The sequence below is a fragment of the Passer montanus genome, unplaced genomic scaffold (genome assembly GCF_014805655.1).
Source record: "Passer montanus isolate IOZ18808 unplaced genomic scaffold, ASM1480565v1 scaffold89, whole genome shotgun sequence".
Taxonomy (NCBI): Eukaryota; Metazoa; Chordata; class Aves; order Passeriformes; family Passeridae; genus Passer; species Passer montanus.
The window spans coordinates 1,435,961-1,456,095 of record NW_024374256.1 but is presented as its reverse complement, the minus strand read 5'-3'; the positions used below and the strand labels follow the sequence as shown (position 1 = coordinate 1,456,095).

The 20,135-nt window shown below is 59.6% G+C and overlaps 3 protein-coding genes across 10 annotated transcripts; 2 read left to right on the top strand and 1 right to left on the bottom strand.

Annotated features, from left to right (window-relative positions):
- Positions 1-1,369: 1,369 nt before the first annotated feature.
- PDIK1L (PDLIM1 interacting kinase 1 like) lies at positions 1,370-8,977 on the bottom strand. Of its 5 annotated transcripts, none has more exons than XM_039733734.1 (3): positions 8,888-8,977; positions 6,892-8,254; positions 1,370-4,375 (listed from the first exon to the last, which is right to left on the bottom strand). In XM_039733734.1, the coding sequence occupies exons 2-3, from the start codon at positions 7,174-7,176 to the stop codon at positions 3,635-3,637; spliced, it is 1,026 nt and encodes a 341-aa protein (XP_039589668.1). In that variant the 5' UTR covers positions 7,177-8,254; positions 8,888-8,977; the 3' UTR covers positions 1,370-3,634. The 5 variants fall into 5 exon arrangements, with proteins under 5 accessions (XP_039589668.1, XP_039589669.1, XP_039589671.1 ...); XM_039733735.1 differs by having other exon boundaries at positions 6,892-8,257; positions 8,888-8,969; XM_039733737.1 differs by having other exon boundaries at positions 6,892-7,193; positions 8,888-8,946.
- Positions 8,978-11,748: 2,771 nt separating this feature from the next.
- Positions 11,749-15,139, top strand: TRIM63 (tripartite motif containing 63). 3 transcript variants are annotated; one of them, XM_039733731.1, is made up of 9 exons: positions 11,749-11,943; positions 12,033-12,199; positions 13,366-13,531; positions 13,776-13,871; positions 14,008-14,241; positions 14,363-14,385; positions 14,554-14,678; positions 14,771-14,848; positions 14,953-15,139. In XM_039733731.1, the coding sequence occupies exons 1-9, from the start codon at positions 11,785-11,787 to the stop codon at positions 14,961-14,963; spliced, it is 1,059 nt and encodes a 352-aa protein (XP_039589665.1). In that variant the 5' UTR covers positions 11,749-11,784; the 3' UTR covers positions 14,964-15,139. The 3 variants fall into 3 exon arrangements, with proteins under 3 accessions (XP_039589665.1, XP_039589666.1, XP_039589664.1); XM_039733732.1 differs by having other exon boundaries at positions 13,363-13,531; positions 14,774-14,848; XM_039733730.1 differs by having other exon boundaries at positions 11,750-11,943; positions 13,363-13,531.
- Positions 15,140-15,598: 459 nt separating this feature from the next.
- On the top strand, positions 15,599-20,133 carry SLC30A2 (solute carrier family 30 member 2). Of its 2 annotated transcripts, none has more exons than XM_039733729.1 (8): positions 15,599-15,724; positions 16,344-16,543; positions 16,767-16,913; positions 17,152-17,305; positions 17,387-17,543; positions 18,062-18,167; positions 18,254-18,388; positions 19,544-20,133. In XM_039733729.1, the coding sequence occupies exons 1-8, from the start codon at positions 15,639-15,641 to the stop codon at positions 19,687-19,689; spliced, it is 1,131 nt and encodes a 376-aa protein (XP_039589663.1). In that variant the 5' UTR covers positions 15,599-15,638; the 3' UTR covers positions 19,690-20,133. The 2 variants fall into 2 exon arrangements, with proteins under 2 accessions (XP_039589663.1, XP_039589661.1); XM_039733727.1 differs by lacking the exon at positions 15,599-15,724 and adding an exon at positions 15,740-16,188 and having other exon boundaries at positions 19,544-20,131.
- The last annotated feature ends 2 nt before the right edge of the window (positions 20,134-20,135 follow it).

Here is a 20,135-nt window from a genome sequence, read left to right as displayed (position 1 = left end):
CTGAACCCAGCACTGCTGCAAAGGCTCTGAGGTTTTTAGGTTGCATCTGGTTCCATCCCAAACCTGAGTAAAGGAATGAACAGGGCTGGGCACCTCTTCCAGCTGTGCTCACTTGACACCTCCCTGCTCCTAAAAATGGGGTTTCAGATTCCCCCAGAGCTCCTGAGCAGCCCAGGCTGGTGTTCCCACCCGGCCCGTGTCCCTCTGGGTGCTTTGTGCCATTCCAGGCACATCCCTGTGCCTTTCTCGGGCTGCAGCACAGAAACTGCACTTGGCAGGAGAGGGGAACGGAGCAGCCCCGGCAGCAGCACCCCCTGGGCTTGGTGTTCAATGTCCACACCGCTTCTCCCTTCTGTTTAAATGTCCATACCACTTCTCCCTCCTGTTTAAATGTCCACATCACTTCTCCCTCCTGTTTAAATGTCCACACTGGCTCCCCCTTCCATCCCCAAAGCACCAGGAGGATCCAGCCCCCGGAGCCAGCGCTGTCCCAGGGTGGGAGCAGAGGGAAAAGCCCCCAAACCCCGGGCTGGCTGTGCCCCCGCAGGAGGGGAGCAGCTCCCTGCAGGGAGGGACCTTCCAGGGCAGCTCTGCTCCAAAAAAACAAAGCAAAAACACCAACAGGGCCAGTTCCCAGCCCTGGGAACAGGCATGGGATGGGCAGGCTGCAGCCTGAACCTCTGGGGCTGGGCTCTCCCAGCCCAGTGGGCTTTAATTATCTCTCATTTCTGCACCAGGGCATTTCCCTGCACATTTCCCCGCCCTCCCCAGGGGCTAAATATATTTGAAGTACAGCATATATTATATATATATATATATAGTGTGTGTACATATATATATATATGTATATTTTCTTTTCTTCGTATATAGTGTGTGTACATATATATATATATATATATGTATATTTACTTTTCTTCATTTTGTGGGGAAGGAATTCAGGTTGTGCCTCTATTTAAAATCACCACTCCTAGAACTGATCCCAAAGTGTGACTTTCTCCTTCACGACATGTCCTTAACCCCCTAAAAAAAGTGAATCTAAACCCAAACTGCATTGAGTCAAGCACAAGGCTCCTGCCAGGTGGGCACGTGCCCATTCCAGGTGGGAATTCCTGGTCCACAGGTGCAGGCACAGGGCTGGGGTTTGCTGTGGGTGTAAGGAATTCCAAGAGAAATTCACTTACAGCAGATCCCTCTGTCCTGAGCGCTGCTAATTAAAACATGCAAATGAGGGCCACACTTTCCTGCCATGGATAAGTAATGATGTTTCCTCACCTTCACTCCTAAAGTTTCTCAGGACACTGTCCCTGGAAGGCAGCACTGACACTGCACTGACTGAAAGCACTTCCCCATAAAAAGTCCTGAAACTTCCTTGAAATTCAAGATTTTATTTCAAAAACAGTCATGAACTTAATAAATTACACAATAATTTTCCTCATTATAAATTCTCCATAAAATATATTTTACAGTTTTTAAAGAAAAACATGGAAAAAAAAATCTTTCCCAAGTGCTGAAAAGTGTCTTGACTTTGTGTCACGCTGGTGAACGACCCCGCAGCTGCTACAATTTGATTTATTTTCTCAAAACAAAGACCTCAGACAACAAAAAACCAAAGAGAACACAGAGCTCGAGGACTACCAGTGTCACCCAACAGCGAGGATAAGCACCATGAGAGGGATTTCAGGCACCCCCAACCTATAAAGTGGCAATCAGTGCAAAGAAACACTTTGGGAGTCAAAAACCCCGAAACTTCCCTGTGCCAGCCCCTGATTCCTGCCCTGCAGAGGGGACCCAGGGGGTTCACAGAGCACCTCAGGGGGGAGCAGAGTTATTCTGGGTCTCACTTCTGGCTGGGTGAGAGAGGGGGACGCTCACCCCTTTGTTTTTGAAAAGCTCCCAAGTGAAATATGAATTATAAACCCCCTTTTTGTCAGTGGCCCTGCTGGGATGTGAGAACTGGGAGGCAGAGTTGGCACAAGCAAAGTGGGTTTGTCTGAGGATCGCTCCCTAAAAGGATGAAGAGAAAGGAAATAACAAAAATTATAACCTAAGGCCAGCTGGGGACAGCCACCAGCTCACACAGCACCAGGTAGGAGCCACCTGTGGCCTGTAAAGCCTCAGAAGCTGGGTGGAATCAGAATCCTTTGCTTTTGGAAAACCAAAAAAGAACATTTTGTTTATTTGCACTCAAAGAATAAATACTGAGTGCCCAGAACTGCTGTCCCAGCACTAGGAGGGAACAGGATCCAAAAAGCAAATTGTACAAGGAAATACTTACAGCCATTTCCAGTAAGATTTGGGTGGAGGAAAAAATTAAATTGAATTTTGTAAAGAAAACTGGCCTTTCACGCAGCTTGAAAGGCAATTTTAAGACTCTGCTTTTTTTTCCAAAAGGCCAAACTGGATGGGAGAGCTCAGTGCTGCACCCAACAGAACAAAGAGTTGTGCTGGGACAAAGAGCTGCTGGCAGTGCCAGGTGGCCTCATGAAACCTGTCCCAGCCTCAACCTGCTTTGTGCAGCCAGAGCTGGGGACCAGCAGCTTCCAAACCCCCTCCTCCCATCTGTGCTTGGAAATAAAGATCACTTCTTTCAAGGTAAAAGGAGGAAAAACTAAACAAAAAAAGCAAGGCAGGCTGCCAGCTCTCACACACCTGCCACTGAGCTCTCTGCAGCTCTGACTCCAGGCGTGACCAGGGGACAGGGCCACCTCTGTCCCCTCACCCCCCCTGCATTTGGGGCAGGGCCAGAGAGGAAAGGCTGTGACTATTGGGTTATTAGCTGGATTCAGCTACTGGGAAAACTGCTGCCACCACGTTTTGAAGGATTTTAAGGATATGCTGCTGGATTCCCTCATCCACGTTTCCATAAACTGAGGGCACAGAACTCTGCTGGGGTAAATCCTCCAGGTGCGATGGGATTGTGGACACCAGGGCAGAGAGCATGTTGAGAAAAGGCAGATTAATTGATTAATAAAAGCAAAATCAAATGATCAATGAGCCACCCCCTCTGCCAGCACCTGACTGTACATTTCTAATTTGACTCCCTCAGTGATGAGCTCATTAAGCTCCAAATGCCAAGATCAGCCATGTTAGCACTTGGAAAGCAGCTGATCCCCTTGCATTGCTTTTTTTTTTTTTGTTTACAAAGTCAAGTCTTTGAAATTAGATAACAAAAATAAATAATAAAGTCATTCAGGCCTGGGGAAGAAGGAGTTTTTCTCACTCACCCTCTTCACCCAGATTTCTAGCAGACCCAAATCATCCAGACCCACAGCAAATAATTTAAGTGCCACACACTCCCAGTCACTCATATACATAAATATATACACAGATTACATTACAAAGCCTCAAGATTTGCACTGCCAGCATGCAAACCTTTTTTTTTTTTTTTCCATGAGAGTTCCTAATACTGACATAGGAAACTGGAATGTGTGAGACACTCCGTGACAGAGTGCTGGAAATCAAGTAGTGTCGGCTCTTGCAACATCCCCCTGCCAGTGCAGCCCAAGGAACACCCTCAGCCTCACGCTGGGATTTCACACCGCGGCCAGCTCCACATTCCTGCCGGGAATCTCCAGCTAGGTGCGAAGTACCCCCTGCAGGTGAGGCGAGGCTCTGCCTGCCGGGCCGAGCCCCCTCACGTGTCCCAGCTGCTGTCCTTGAAGGCGATGTTCACCAGCCTCAGCTCCAGCTCGAAGGCGTCGGGCCGGTCCTGCGGGTTGGCTGCCAGCATCTCCTTGATCAGCTGCTTCATCCTGGCGTTCATGGACTTCTTCTTGACGGGGATGAGCAGCTCCATCTTGGGGTTCTCCAGCAGCGCCTCGCCCACGGGCACGATGGCCGTGCCCTGCTTCACGTAGCTGCCCAGCAGCTCCTTCTTGGTCTCGGTGTCGATGAAGGTGATCCTCTCCAGCATGGCCCAGATGATGATGCCCAGGGCGAAGATGTCGGCCTTGGCCGTGTAGTGTCCCTCCCACACCTCGGGGGCCATGTAGAAGTCGGTGCCGCAGGCGGTGGACAGGAAACACTTGTTGACGTTGACGGGCTCCTCGGGGTTGTGCCCCGAGGCCGAGCACACCTTGCTCAGCCCAAAATCTGCCACCTTCAGCGTGGGCTCGGGGTCGCCGGCGTGGGCGCGGCTCTGCGAGATGAGGATGTTGTCGGGCTTGAGGTCGCGGTGGATGATCTGGTTCTTGTGCAGGAAGGCCAGGGCGCTGCTGAGCTGCAGCATGAAGCTGGTGTTGGTCCTGCGGCTGGGCTTGCGGGACAGCAGGTACTCGTTCATGTCCCCCCCGTCACAGAAATCCATCACAAACCACAGGTAATAAGCACTTTTGGGGTCAAAGGCTATTTCTCCTTTTAGTGAGGTTTCTACAAGCTGCAACGAGGAAAAGAGATGTCGTAACTGCCTGAGGATGGTGGAAGGAAAGGAAACGATGGGAAAATGTGTGAAATTGGGATCTTCACAGAGAGGGAAGTTTGGGTTAGTTACACAGAAAGAACTGTTCCCTGTGGGGCTGGTGAGGGCCTGGCACAGGCTGCCCAGAGGAGCTGTGCCTGCCCCTGCATCCCTGGAAGTGTCCAAGGCCAGGCTGCAGCAACCTGGGAGAGTGGAAGGTGTCCCTGTCCATGGGAATGAGATGGGGTTTAGGATTCCTTCCAACCCAGACCACTCTAGGACTGTTTGACCCTCCTCTCAACAATCCAGAGAGCAAGGCGTTGCAACAGGGGAAAGAAAACATTATGCAAATGTTTTTATGTAAAAGAGAGAGAAAAAAAAAATCACAATATATTTGCCAGCCTCCTTATCTTCCCTGGTGTGGAGCATATCAAGCTCAGGCTCCTGCCCAGAAGCAGAGCTCGACCCTGATAAGAGTTTTTAAAGATACCCAGTGGCCATTGCCCTCCCATCTGTCCCAGCTGGACAGTGTCCCACCCTGCCAAAGCCTGTCCCACCCACTCTGCCAACAGCTTTTCGGGATAAACAAAGTCTCACAAGTAACTCCACACAGCTCTGTTTATCCAGGAGAGATTTTTAAAGGCTGCTCTCCATTCCTGACACATCCATGAATTCCAGCAAGTTAACACAGGATCCCTGGACTCAGGAGAACACTGATCTGCAGGCACAGCTGAGCACGGAACACCCTTCCCACCATCACTATCCACAGGGTATTCTCAGGAACACAAGCTGAACAGCCAGTTCTTATAGCTGCTCCACACAGAAAGCAAAGCAAAACCTGCAATCACTTCCACTAATCCTGTTTACACAACTGCATTTGCCTCTTCAGCTCCTCTGAGGTGGCTCTGGAAGGAAAGTCCTGCAATTATTTCTGTTAGTAGTAAACCAATGGATGCTAAATCAAACTGGCTTTCAAAAATGAAGGGGTGTGTTAGTATCTAGAGAGGCATTCTGAAATGCTTTTAAAAAATGACCTTTTCAAGAGAAAAAAAAATTGTAGTAATTTACAGCTATCTTCTTTACACAGTAAATCTATTTTAGAGCTAAGAAATGCCTTATTTAGGGTTTGTAGTCAAGAATGGTGAGATTAAGGTATCTCAGGAGAGCAGGGAGTCTCCCCTGCCAAGAGGGCACCACCACAGAGTCACAGGAGCTGCACTGGCAGACCTTGGGAGAGTTAAGACAACAAAATCCACCCCCCACATCTGTGCCAGTGGCAAAGCACCAGCAGCCAAGGCTGCCTCAGGACTCAAACTCTACAGATTTGGTTCAGCTGGCACTGAGAAGCTGCCCAGAGCCCTTCTCCAGCCTCCTGGCCCACAGCAGCAGCTCAGCCCTGTGCCATCACCCGGGAGAGCAGAGGGGCTCTGAGTGCCCTTGGCTGTCCCAGGCTGCTCCCAAGTGACCCTGGCAGGCAGCTCAGCTCTGCCCTTTGCCCTCCTCCCTGTGGCAGCAAAACAATCCGTGCTGTTTGCACCTGGCAGGGGCACAGCCCTGTGCCAGCTGCTCCCCACAGCACCATCCCAGGCAGAGCTCCTCCCTGCACATCTGCCCTGCAGCTGGAAGCAGCCCCTGGCAGCTGCACTGACCCAGCAAGGCGAGGCTCTGGTGAGAGCTGGCCGGTGTTTCTGTAGCCAAATCCTTCCCTGCAAACAGGAACAGCTCCTGTGGCAGCCAGAAGGATCCTGCTGCTCAGAGAGCAGCCAGCACCTGCAGGGCTGCTCGCCCACAGGGCCACCCCACACAGCAATGGCAATGAAAACTGAAATAATGACAGCTGACACGGGATAACAGCAAACACTGAGCAGGCTGCTGGCTTTTTAAACCAGAAACAGATTTCTGCCCGGGGGTGATTTATGCTTAGGGCTGCTTTTTGACAAGGGAATTAATCATTGTCTTTCCAGAGCTACTTATTCTTCAAACATGCACATCTTCAAACTGAAAGGACACCTTCAGAGTGATATGTATTCTCTAATTTATACTCTTTGAAGAGATTGTTATTTATTTAAAAATAAAACCAGCTCATGATGTGCTACCCATTGATTCTTGTTTCTGAAAGAATTTTAAGTGTTGGCTTCCTATAAATCAAGACACTGATTTCCTCTTCCAAGGACACCCAGGATGGAATTCCTCCAAGCTCTGTCCCAGGACAGGAGTGCTCTTTAACCTGCAGCTGCCAAGAACTCCACAGCCTGCACCTCCCCTGGGCTTCCTCAAATCATCAGAGCACATCTGCATTCTGCAGTCTTTTAGAGCAGCACAGCTTCAAACCCAAAATCCTGCTGAGGTTTTTTTTAAAGACCTCCATTAAATTCCGGGTGCCAGCAAGGCAGACAGCCCCCTGGGCTAGGCGAGCAGGGCTCAGAGCCCCGGGCTGCCCCACCTCCTTCCCCCCAGCTCCACTCCTTCCACCCCGTCCCCTCGGCCTCGTGTACCTGCAGATACAGGGAGGAGCTGGAGCCATGGGCCATCTTCTGCACCATGCCATCTTTCTGCAAGATGCACTCCTCCAGGTGAATGACGTTGGGGTGCTGGCTCTTGATACTGCTAAGGGCCCAGAACTCGCGCAGAGCCAGTTCCACGTTCTCGGGAGCGTGGCACCGGATCTTTTTGACGGCCACGCGGGCACAGGTCCTCCTGACGAGCGCTTCGTACACCACACCATAACTGCCACGACCAACCTCCCGAATTAGATCGTACTTAGGCTGGCTACTCACCATCTTCAAGAGCAAAGGTTCTGGGGAAGGGGGAGAAACCCACACAACTAAAACTCAGGCACAGGAAGCGGGCTGTGTTTCCCCCCCCTAGGGGCTGGCCTGGCCAGACCCCGCCGTTAACGGGGGGCTCGCTGCTAGAACATTCCAGAAGCTGCTCCATAAACCTGCGCCCGCTGCCAGGGACCAGGGGAGAGCGAGATTACATCTCTTTGTTAAGGTGTCAAAGGCAGCCCGGCGTGCTCGGGGTGGCAACAATTCAAAGCTAGACTGGTCTGGTGCCGGGACAGGGCTGTGGTGAGCACTCCTGCTGCTCCCCCTCAGTGTCTTCCGTGGGCATCTGCAGGAATAACAGGAGGCTGGCATGCTCCCCATCCAGCCTGCAGAGCACACCAGGTCCCAGCTGAAGCCCCTGCTTGGCCTGGAATTTTAATTAACTGCCTTTTTTTTGGTGGCTGCAGGAGCAAACGTTTCTGTTATAATTGTTTTATTCGGAGAAGAGAAAGCGTCAGTCGCTCCCCGTTTATTTTTTTGAGGTGACTGATTTTTCACCAAGCCTCCCCTGCATGAGGAATCTACAGCTATGAAAGGTTAAAAAGGATAACTGATTGCAGAAGTTTGCACCCAGCATCTAACTTTCACTTTTGCTCAACAGAGCAAGGACAAAAGTTAAGTTGTTGCTCTGAAAGTAAAACAAGAGACACACACACACACACAAAAAGGAGGAAAAAATAAATAAGCCACCAAAACCCTGCTGCAGATTTATGACCCTCCCTGCACGCTGCCCTACAAGATTATAAACCAAACACCAGCACCACCTTCACACAACCAAACCAAAACAGGACACTAACTAGAGACAGCAATAAATTAAAATAAAAAAATAAGAGCTTGACTAGCCAAGGAGCACTGGTCAAACAGAATGAAACACAAAACCAAAAGGAAATAAATAAATAAAATCACACTGAGAGCTCAGAACTACAATAGCTTTAAGACAGCCAGTGATAAAGGTGATTCTCTTTATGTCAGGCAATAAGGACCCCATTGAAACGGCCTGTTATTAGTAGGAAGATTTCAAGTATTTCCACTGCTTTAGGCAATTTTTTTTTTAGGAAAAAAAAAAAAAAAGAAAAAGAGAGAGAAAAAAGGTATCATCAGTCTCAGGCAGTGCTACAGAGATATTTTAACCTTTCAGCAAAGCTGTGTGAGGGCCGTTCGCAGTTTGGATTTGAACCGAGATGCGCCCCGAGGCTGCACCCGCAGCTCCCGAGCACCGAGACCCACGGGCCCACAAGGGCCGGAGCTGCCCCGCGCCCGCACCGCTCCGGGGCAAAGCAACGCGGCTCCTGAGGCAGGGCACGGCCGGCCGCGGCGCTGCGGGGCCCCGGGGCCGGCCCGGCCGAGCGGCACCGCGCTGGCTGCTGCGGGCCCGGCAGCGCTTACGGGATAATATGAATATTTAGATAATGTATATAGTTAATAGAGGCCATATAAACGCACCCCTGCCGCACCAGGCCCCCCACCTGCGGCTGTGAAGGGAAGCGCCGCTCGCCCCACAGCGCGGGATGATGCCGGCCCGCTGGGCCCTGCCCGCCGCAGGGGGTACCAGCCCCCGCCCCAGCCGAACCTGCAGCGCGGATCCCGCCCGCTCCAACCCCCGGGGGCAGGGCAGGACGAGGGGCCGGGCCCGGGCCGAGCCGGGCCGGAGGAGCCGCGTTACCTCAGCGCGGCCGCCGCCGCCGCCCGGCCGCCATCTTAGGGCTGCGCTGCGCCCGCCCGCCTCCCTCAGCGCGGCCACGCCCACGCCGTGGGGCCACGCCCACCCGGGCGCACCGCCCCGTGATTGGTCACTTGAGGGGGCGGGGCGGGGCGAGTGAGGCGGGCGTTTAATCGCATTAATTAATCAATTAATTACTGACATTTCTGTTTATGAATTGGGAAGGAAGTGTTGCCTGTGAGGGTGGCTGCCCCTGGATCCCTGGCAGTGCCCAGTGGAGGTGTCCCTGCCATGGCAGGGCTGGCACTGGGTGGGTTTAATGTCCTTCCAATGAGTGAGGTGGGCGTTTAATTGCATTAATTAATCAATTAATTACTGACATTTCTGTTTATGAATTGGGAAGGAAGTGTTGCCTGTGAGGGTGGCTGCCCCTGGATCCCTGGCAGTGCCCAGTGGAGGTGCCCCTGCCATGGCAGGGCTGGCACTGGGTGGGTTTAAGGTCCTTCCAAACAAACAATTCCAGCACTCTGTGATTTATGGCATCCAGAAAAAATCAGCACAGCCCCTCCCGCTGTTGAGCCCTGGCTTGGTGTGACAGCGACACAAGAGCTGCCGCCCCTCTCTGTTCCCTGCTCTGTGCCACGGCCCCGTTTCCCCCTCCTGCAGGGCTGGCAGTGCCCCCCGTGCCCCTGTCACATCCCTGCTGTGTCCTCATTGCAAAGCCACCACAGGGACGTTTTGGGAGAAGCCAGGGCCACCTCCTGCTCAGAGCCCTTCTCAGCCCGAGCAGAGGGAGATTCACCCCTGTGCTGGGCTCTCCGGGGTTAATTGGGAGGGATCCGGGGCTCATTAGTGCCCTGGGTCCTGCCTAAGCTGTCCCAAGCCAATTAGGGGCCAGCGAGCCCCTTGTGGGTTCTGAAATCTGCTTAGGGCGTTACAACTCCTGTGAATCCCCTTAATCGAGTCCAGAAGCAATTAATGAATCAATGTCACCAGGGCAGGGTCCGAGCCCTGCGCTGCCCTCCGGGTGCCCAGCCAGCCCCGCTGTGCTGCCAGCGCCCCGCTGGCAGAGCCCCAAGTGCCAGAACGGGAACAATTTTGCAAGATGTGCCTGGAGGTCCCGGCACAGTCACTCGCTGCACACGTGAGCCAGGGAGGAAGGAACCCACAACAGCTGAGGGGATGTCCTGGTGGGGAGAGGGGGGTCAGTGCACCCCGACACCGTGTGCCTGTGCGGCCAGGTGCCCGTTCCTGTGTGCTCGTGGACCCCTGCACCCCATTCCTGTGTGCCTGGGTACCCCCTGCACCCCATATGTCACCAGGGCAGGGTCCGAGCCCTGCGCTGCCCTCCGGGTGCCCAGCCAGCCCCGCTGTGCTGCCAGCGCCCCGCTGGCAGAGCCCCAAGTGCCAGAACGGGAACAATTTTGCAAGATGTGCCTGGAGGTCCCGGCACAGTCACTCGCTGCACACGTGAGCCAGGGAGGAAGGAACCCACAACAGCTGAGGGGATGTCCTGGTGGGGAGAGGGGGGTCAGTGCACCCCGACACCGTGTGCCTGTGCAGCCAGGTGCCCGTTCCTGTGTTCTCGTGGACCCCTGCACCCCGTTCCTGTACACCTGGGTACCCCCTGCCCCCCGTCCCTGTGCCCCCAGTACCCCCTACACCCCATTCCTGTGTGCTCATGGACCCCTGCACCCCATTCCTGTGTGCCTGGGTACCCCCTGCCCCCAGTGCCATCTCCTGCCCGCAGTCCCTGGGGCACTGCAGCCCCCAGCCTGTGCCCCCGCTGTGACCCGTGTGCCAGGGTAGGGTTACCCTGTGCCCTGCCGTGCTGACAGCTCTGGCCCCTGGCCAGCCGGGGATCCTGCCCGGGGCTGTTTGCAGCCAGGGCTCTGCTCGGCCTTTGCCCCCCCCGGCCGTTTCTGGGTCAGCTCCTGAGCCCCAGCAGCGAGGCCAGGGCTGGGTCATGGCTGTGCCAGGGCTGTGCCAGGGCTGGGCCAGGGCTGGGTCATGGCTGTGACATGGCTGTGCCAGGGCTGGGCCAGGGCTGTGCCAGGGCTGGGCCAGGGCTGGGTCATGGCTGTGCCAGGGCTGTGCCAGGGCTGGGCCAGGGCTGGGTCATGGCTGTGCCAGGGCTGTGCCATCCCTGTGCCAGGGCTGTGCCAAGGCTGTGCCAGGGCTGTGCCATGGCTGTGCCATCCCTGTGCCATGGCTGTGCCAGGGCTGGGCCAGGTCTGTGCCATCCCTGTGCCAGGGCTGTGCCAAGGCTGTGCCAGGGCTGTGCCAGGGCTGGGTCATGGCTGTGCCAGGGCTGTGACATGGCTGTGACATGGCTGTGCCAAGGCTGTGCCAGGGCTGGGTCAGGGCTGGGTCAGGGCTGTGCCAGGACTGTGCCATCCCTATGCCACAGCTGTGCCATCCCTGTGCCAGGGCTGTGCCTCCCCAGAGCTGCCTGTCCCCTGCCAGCGCTCAGGCAGCCCCGGGCTGGCACCCCAGCTGCTGTTGGCACCCCAGAAGCGGCCGTGTTTTGGGTGGGCAAAGGCACAAACTGCACAAAGCACCCCTGCTGCGGCTGGCACCTCTCTGGAGCCACCACCACAAGGTCCCGGGCACCCCGGGGGGCTGCGCTTGCCCCTCCCTGCCCGCTGTGACGCTCTGGGGTGGCAGATGTGCCGCGCCTGGCCCTGTTTACCCCGCAGCTGCGGCCCGGGCAGCGCGGCACGGGCGGGCAGCGCCTCCTGGACAGCCTGTGCCCATCTTGTTTACCCTCCCTTGCCGTGTGACAGGTGCTGGCCCGGGACACCCGACACCGCCGGCGGCCGCGTGATGGGGAGCGCCCATAAATAGCGGGGCGAGGGGCGGCCAGAGCACCGCCAGGAGAGCACGGCCAGGAGAGCGCCATGGACTTCCAAGCCGGTATCCTGCAGGATGGCAGCCCCATGGAGAGCCTGGAGAAGCAGCTGATCTGCCCCATCTGCCTGGAGATGTTCAGCAAGCCCGTGGTGATCCTGCCCTGCCAGCACAACCTGTGCCGCAAGTGCGCCAACGACGTCTTCCAGGTGAGCGGGGTCCCCGCGCCCAGCCCGGGGCACAGCGCCTGCTCTGGGGACACTGAGGGACTGTCCCCGTGTTCGTGTCCCCCTCGCAGGCTGCCAACCCGTACTGGCAGAGCCGGGGCAGTCTGATCTCGGGGGGCCGGTTCCGGTGCCCCTCGTGCCGCCACGAGGTGCTGCTGGACCGCCACGGCGTCTACGGGCTGCAGAGGAACCTGCTGGTGGAGAACATCATCGACATCTACAAGCAGGAGTGCTCCAGGTGGGCACAGACGGGGGGAACAGGGGGATATGGGGACGTGGGGACAGGGGGATGGCTCCTTCCCGTGCCCCAGCAGCAGCACTGAGACCCCGAGAGATCGCGCTGGGGTCTGGCTGCTCAGTGATCCCCAAATCAAATCTTTCCCTGACTCAAGTCTCCCTCCCTGGACCAAAATCTCCCTCCCTTGACTAAAATCTTCCTCCTGCAACTCAAAACTTCCTCCCTAGACCCAAAACTGCTTCCCCAGATCCAAAACTTCCTCCCTGGACCCCAAAATTCCTCTCCGGACCCAAAACTGCCTCCCCCAACCCGATTCTCCCAGCAGTTTGTGCCTCTGGCTGTCCCAGGGGGTGGCAGGTCCCCGGGGGGTGGTGGCACGTCCTGCTGCCCCCCCAGCTCTTGCTGGAACATTCGGTGGCAGATAAGAGGTGTGGGGAAGGAATCCAGGCTCTGCTGTGACAACAGGCACCGGGGCTGATAAGGGGCACAGGGACAGTTTGGGAGGGCCCAGTGGGTACCAGGATGAAGCCGGGGGGGGACAGAGGGGTCACAGCTCTCCAGGCAGAGCAGTGGCCCCGGCCAGATCCCCTGAACCGCTGTAAATATTGTGTGAGAGCCATGGGGACGGGGACGATGGCACGTGGCAGGTGGCCGGGGGGGCCGGGGGGCCCAGGCCTGTCCCTGGTTCACAGCACTGCCTTGTCCCCATGTCCCTCCTCGCTGTGGATGGGACAATTGAGCTGCAGCCCCCGTCTGGGACCCCCCCCGGGGGTTTCTGGGTGTCCCCACCCCGGTCACACGATGGGTGACAATAAATCCGGGCAGCACAGGGCTAAAATTAGGCAGTGGTGCAGCGCCTCTGGATCGCAGCCCCCTGTCCCCAGTGCCACCCACTGCCATGCCCAGCGCCACGGTGGCTTTAACTGGGCCACACCGGGGTGGGCAGAGGCACGGAGGCTGGTGGCTCCCGAGGGGCAGCTGTGGGATCATGCCAGGATCTGGCCTCTTCCCCAGGGATCTCATTTTGGGGGTGTCACCATGGCGGGGGTGACGCTGCAGCGGGGCCACCGTGGTGGCAGCGGTGTCCCTGTAGCTGGGACATCACCCCGGCGTGGGTGTCACCGTGACGGGGGACGTCACCGTGGCCGTGCCACCCTCTCCAGCAGGCCACTGAAGAAGGGGGAGCCCCCCATGTGCAAGGAGCACGAGGACGAGCGGATCAACATCTACTGCGTCACCTGCGAGGTGCCCACCTGCTCCATGTGCAAAGTCTTCGGTGCCCACAAGGACTGCGAGGTGGCCCCTCTGCAAACCGTCTTCCAGGGACAGAAGGTGCCACGGGGGGGACCCGGGGGGGCTGCGGGCCATGTGCTGGGCTGGGACAGTGACAAATAACTGCGGGGCTGGCTCACGGGGTATTAATAGCCCCCGGGTGACTTGGCCCAGGGGACAGACAGGCTATATTTAGAGCAGCCGTGGCTGGTGAGGGATGGGGGAGCAGAGCTGGGGATGAGCAATGCCCAGAGCAGCTCCTGTCCCCACGGGAGTTAAAACTGCTTCTCTCTGTGCTCGCCAGACTGAGCTGAACAACTGCATCTCCATGCTGGTGGCGGGCAATGACCGGATCCAGACCATCATCTCCCAGCTGGAGGACTCCTGCCAGAGCACCGAGGTGAGCAAAGGGGGGGAAAGGAGCCCCCCCAAAAAACCCGGGGGTGAAACCTTAGCCGGGCATGGCCCACGGAGCAGGGATGCTGCAGGCGCCGGAGGGACACACGGGTGGCATCCCTTGTCGCTTGTCCCCGCAGGAGAACAGCGAGGCGGCCAAGAGGGAGCTCTGCGCTCGCTTTGACGCGCTGGCGGCGCTGCTGGAGGAGAAGAAGGCGGAGCTGCTGCAGCGCATCGCCCGCGAGCAGGCGGACAAGACCGCCTTCATCCAGAGCCTCATCTGCCAGTACAAGGAGCAGCTGGAGAAGTCGAGCCGGCTGGTGGAGACTGCCATCCAGGCAGCCGAGGAGACCGGCGGGGCTGCCTTCCTCATGGTGAGACCCCCCAGACCTGCCCCGCAGGGTCCCGCTGCTGGGGACGGCCTGCTGGCTGCCGTGCCTTCACTCACCTCCTCTTCCTCCCCCTCCTCCTCCTTCCCCTTCTCTCTCTCCACAGAACGCCAAGCAGCTCATAAAAACGTAAGTGCTCAGAGCGGGGCAATCTCCACGAGCCAAACGCCACGGGCAGGATTTGGCGAGCTGGGCTGCCCTGACCCCCTGCCCTGGTGCCCCTGGTGCCCAAAGCTCAGCGAGGGGACAGGGACACCCACACCCACACCCACACACCCCCGTGCTCTGCCTGCCCAGGATCGTGGAGGCCTCCAAGGGCGCTCGCCTGGACAAGATCGAGCAGGGCTACGAGAGCATGGACGCCTTCTCGGTGAGCCTGGAGCACCTCAGCGAGGCTGTGCGCGCCCTGGACTTCGAGCCCGGTAATTCAGCCCCCCTAGCGACCCCCACCCAGCCGGCGACACCCTCTGCTTCTCCCGGTGCCTCCTGCTGACCTTTGGCCGCTTGCTTGCAGCAGAGGAAGATGAGGAATACTTTGATGGGGAGGAAGAAGAGGTGGAAGAGAACGCAGCGCCCGAGAGGACAGGGATGGGTAAGGGGCAGAGCACGGCTGAGCCCACCCAGGACCCTCAGCACCCACGGGGGAGCTTTGGGGGCTTGGGCTCTCCTTGATCACCCCATCCTCTCCCTCGGCAGCTTCCCTGTAGCCACAGCAACGTTGCCGGCGCGGGAGAAACGCCCCCGGGCACGGGATGTCCGGCGACGGATTTGGGGTGGGGGGGACACGGGGCAGGGCCCGGCAGACCCGGCGCCTGCTCCAGCACAGGACACTTTTCTATACGGGTGCAAACAGGACAATTCCGCACGTTTTGTAATTCCCTTGTTTTGTACATAATTGTCACGGATTTGAAAATTGTGTATTTTGTAAAGAAAAGCCGCTGCTTTGCGTGGTTATTTTCTTCCTCGCCTCTCGCTCTCGGCGCCGCGGGTGGCACCGGGGATGGCTTTGCCGGGCTGGTGCCATCAGCGGTGTCCCTGCCAGCAGCCGGCGTGGCAGAGGGACACCTCCGGCCCGGCTCTTAATTTCCAGCCTCATTAGCACCTCTGGCAGCCGCTCCTGGCCGCCCGCCCGGGATGTAACAGGTCGGCACCCGGCAGGATTTATCTCCTGGGGATGGGATGTCCTGTCCAGAGCTTGCCCTGGGCTGGAGGGGTGGCACGGGAGGGGCTGGGGATGCTCCAGGCTGGGCCAGCCCCGAAATGGGGATGGTGTCGGCGTAGAGCTGCTGGTTTGCTGCTGACTGAGCTCAGAAAACCACCTTGGATGAAAAAAACACACCGTAAATGCTGACATACATCCTAAACGCAAAATTACCCCATCGATGCTTTTGTCCTGCAAAAACACGAGTCCTGCTCAGAGGGGGCCCAGGGGAACCCGAGCTGAGCCACGAGGGCAATTAGCCCCAGGGTAATTAACGCTGCTCACCCAGGAGTCTCTGCTGGGGAGGGGGCTCATCCATCACACGGCTGCATCCAAACTGGGGGGTTCCGAGGGTTCCCCAAAGCGGGGAGGTGGGGGTCACCGTGTGCCTTCGGAGGGGACATGGGGACATTCCATCCCCTCTGCACCCAGCCCGGGTGTGCAGCTCCTGGGGGCGCTCGGGGAGGGGGTCCCAGAGCAATCCCCCACCCCCAGCAGCCCCCCGGGAGCCGGGCGAGGGGGCCCAGCCCGGGGCAGGCTTTGCAGCCGGCTTGGCCGTCCCTCCTCCAGCCGGGATTTGCACACGAATCCCGGCTCTTCACACGAGCCAAGGCCACCGGCTGCCACCAGCGCCGGCCACACGCCGGGGTCACCCGCGCCGACCCCCGGCCCCGCAGGAGGATGGCAGCCGGCGACGAGAAGCGGCACCTCCTGAGCGAGGGCACAGGCGGGTACGGGGTGCCAGGGGGTGCCAGGGGGTGCCAGGGGGGCAGGGAGTGCCGTGCCCCCTCTGCTGTGCGGCTCCCGAGCGGGGTCTGGCCGGGGGAAGGGGCTGGGGGTGGGTCCAGCCGAAGCCCCCCTGCCCCAAGCAGCGTTCGGCCGGCAGGGGCTACGCGGGGGCTGCGCGGAAGGACGGGCAGAGCGCGGAGCGGGGACAGGAGCCCGCCCTGGAGCTGGGGACACGGCGTGGCCAGCACTGCCACACGCGCGGCGCCGGCGGCCAGCCCGGCCAGCAGCAGCGGGCGCGGAGGAAGCTCTACCTGGCCGCTGGCATCTGCCTCTTCTTCATGGTGGGGGAAGCCGTGGGTGAGTGCTGGGTGCTGGCTCCCTTGGGGTCACCCCGAGAGGCCACCCAGAGCCCCCCGTGTCCTGGGTCCCTGCTGAGGGTGCGGCCAGAGCTCCCTGTTGGCTTTCTGGGGGTCAGAACACCCAGTGGGACCCCCCGTGTGGCACCGGGTGAGCTGATCTGTGCCAGCTCGGGGCAGGGCCCCTGCCATGTCCCCCCGATGTCCTCCCGATGTGTCCCCAGGTGGGTACCTGGCACACAGCCTGGCCATCCTGACGGACGCTGCCCACCTGCTGACGGACTTTGCCAGCATCATGATCAGCCTCTTTGCACTCTGGGTGTCCTCACGGCCCCCCACCAAAACCATGAACTTCGGGTGGCACCGGGCAGGTAACGCGGTGGCACCGCCCCGGGGGTGCCCCCCCCGTGTGGCCCAGGGGCTTCGGGGCACCCTGAGGGGCCCGGGGAGCCCTGGCAAAGTCCTGGCACCCTGAACAAGGCCAGGCAGAGCCGCTGCCAGCCCTGTGCAAGGCGCACCCCAGGGATGGGTGCTGGGTGCCCACGCCGTGCCCAGCCCTGCCGGGGATGGGCTGGGGGTGGCAGTGATTGGGGGGGGGTCTCTCCGCAGAGATCCTGGGGGCCCTGCTCTCCGTGCTCTCCATCTGGGTGGTGACGGGGGTCCTGGTGTACCTGGGGGCGCAGCGCCTGCTCTCGGGTGACTACGACATCCAGGGCGGGGTCATGCTCATCACCTCGGCCTGCGCCGTGGCCGTCAACATCGTGTACGTGCTGCCACCCTGTCCCCGGGGGTCCCCTCCCTGAGCCCGCCGGGCCGCGGGGTGTCAGCAGTGCCCTGCCCGCAGGATGGGGCTGGCTCTGCACCAGACGGGGCACGGGCACAGCCACGGGGCAGCCGGCGAGGCGCCCAGCGCCAGCGTCCGCGCCGCCTTCGTGCACGTGCTGGGCGACCTGCTGCAGAGCCTGGGCGTGCTCATCGCCTCCTACGTCATCTTCTTCAAGGTCCGGGGGTGCTGCGGGAAAACGGGGTGCTGGGGGTGAATGAGGTGTGGGGGCAAAGGGGGTGCTGGAGGCAAAGGGAGTGCTGGGGGAAAGGGGAATGCTGGGGGAAAATGGGGTACTGGGGTTAAAGAGGGTGTTGGGGGCAAAGGGGGTGTTAGGGGAAAGGGGATGCTGGGAGAAAAGCGAATGATGGGCGAAAAGGGGGTGCTGGGGGGCAAAGGAGGTGATGGGGACAAAGGGGTGTTAGGTGAAAAGGGGGTGCTGGGGGTAAACGGGGTGCTGGGGGAAAGGGGATGATGGGGCAAAGGGGGTACTGGGAGCNTCGGCAAAGGGCAAAGGGGGTGCTGGGGGCAAAGGAGGTGCTGGGGGCAAAGGGGGCGCAGGGGACATGGGGACAGCAGCCTGGCCGTGGCCGGGCACAGGGTGAGACAGCCAGGGCCGTGTGCCCGCCCTGCCGGTCCCCGTGGGGATTTGGGGTGCCGGTGCCACGGGGGTCTCACCCCCTGGCACGCCCCCAGCCCCAGTACAAGTTCGTGGATCCCATCTGCACCTTCCTGTTCTCCGCGCTGGTGCTGGGGACAACGCTGACCATCCTCCGCGATGTCCTGCTCGTCCTCATGGAGGGTAGGGACCCCCGGGCTGGGGGTGGGTGGGCTGTGGGGGCACCCACGGGTGCCGTGGAGCCGTCCCCGAGCTGCCGTGCCCCCCAGGGACCCCCAAAGGGATGGATTTCAACGCCGTGCGGGAGACGCTGCTGGCGGTGCGGGGCGTGGAGGCCGTGCACAGCCTGCACATCTGGGCCCTGACCGCCGCGCAGCCGCTGCTGTCCGTGCACATCGCCATCAGTGAGTGACGGGGACACGGGGGTGACACGGGGGGACAGGGACACTGTGAGTGATCGGGGACACCGGGGGTGACACGGGGTGACAGGGACACTGTGAGGGTCACACAGGGGGACAGGGCCATCAGTGAGTGACGGGGACACCGGGGATGACATGGGGGGACAGGGACACCGTGAGGGTCACAGCAGGGAGTCAGAGCCATCAGTGAGTGACACGGGGACACCGGGGACAGAGCCATCAGTGAGTGACACGGGGACACCGTGGGGGTCACACAGGGGGGACAGGGCCACTGTAAGTGACACACGGGGGGACAGGGACACCGTGAGTGACACAGGAACAGGGACACTGTGAGTGACACACGGTGGGCAGGGACACTGTGGGGGTCACACAGGGGGACAGGGCCATCAGTGAGTGACACGGGGACACCAGGGGGGTCACACGGGGGGACAGGGACACTGTAAGTGACACACAGGGGGACAGGGACACCGTGAGTGACACGGGAACAGGGACATCAGTGAGCGACACACGGGGGGCAGGGACACTGTGGGGGTCACACAGGGGGACAGGGACACTGTGAGTGACATGGGGGGACAGAGCCAGCAGTGAGTGACACAGGGACAGGGACACCATGAGGGTCACAGCAGGGGTTCAGAGCCATCAGTGAGTGACACGGGGGGACAGGGACACCGTGGGGGTCACACAGGGGGACAGGGACACTGTGAGTGACACGGGGGGACAGAGCCAGCAGTGAGTGACACGGGGGGACAGGGACACCGTGGGGGTCACACAGGGGGACAGGGACACTGTGGGGGTCACATAGGGGGACAGGAGTGCCAGGGAGTGACACACAGGGGGACAGGGACACCATGAGGGTCACAGCGGGGGGACAGAGCCATTAGTGAGTGTCACAGAGGGGGACAGGGCTGCCAGTGAGTGTCACAGAGGAGGACAGAGCCACCAGGGAGTGCCGAAGCAGGGGACAGAGCCATCAGTGAGTGTCACAACACGGGGACAGGGGTGCCAGAGCCACCAGGGAGTGTCACAGTGGGGGGACAGGGCTGCCAGAGCCGCTGCTCTCGGTGCACCCCTCCCTCAGGGGGTGGCACCGAGGGCCGGGGTCCCCCCGCACCCCCACAGCCCCCGCTCCTCCCCTCGCAGACGCGGCTGCCAGCGCGCAGGAGGTGCTGGAGGAGGCGAGCTCCCGGCTGCAGGGCGCCTTCCGCTTCCACAGCACCACCATCCAGGTGGAGAGCTTCTCCGAGGAGATGCGGGAGTGCCGGGAGTGCCAGCCCCCCCGCGACTGACCCCCGCCCCGCCCGGGCCGCTTTTCCTGCGGCAAATAAAGCAGAGCCCGCGGGGGGGATGCTGGCTCTGGCTGTTATCTCCGCTATCGGCAGGAGCCAAGGACAGACCCAGGGCTGCGGCAGCTCACGGTGCCTGTTGGAGGCCACCTGATATTCCGTGTTTCTATTCAGTGCCGCTGAAACACTCCTTTTCCCTCCTCCGGGGCGCGCTGGGCTGCCCGGGGACTGCGGGACACGCAGCTGGAGCCAGCGAGGGAGGTCACACGCAGCTCTTATCGCTCCTCTGTTTGCTCTCGGGAAGCTGAAGGACTCTCCCTCCCCGCAGGGCTGGGGGGGCTGCCCGGGCTATTCCCAGGGTGCCGATGGCAGAAGAGTTGGAGCAGCCAAAAGCTGGGGCTCCCGGGGCTCCCGGGGCTCCCCCACACCCCACAGCCACCATCCGCATC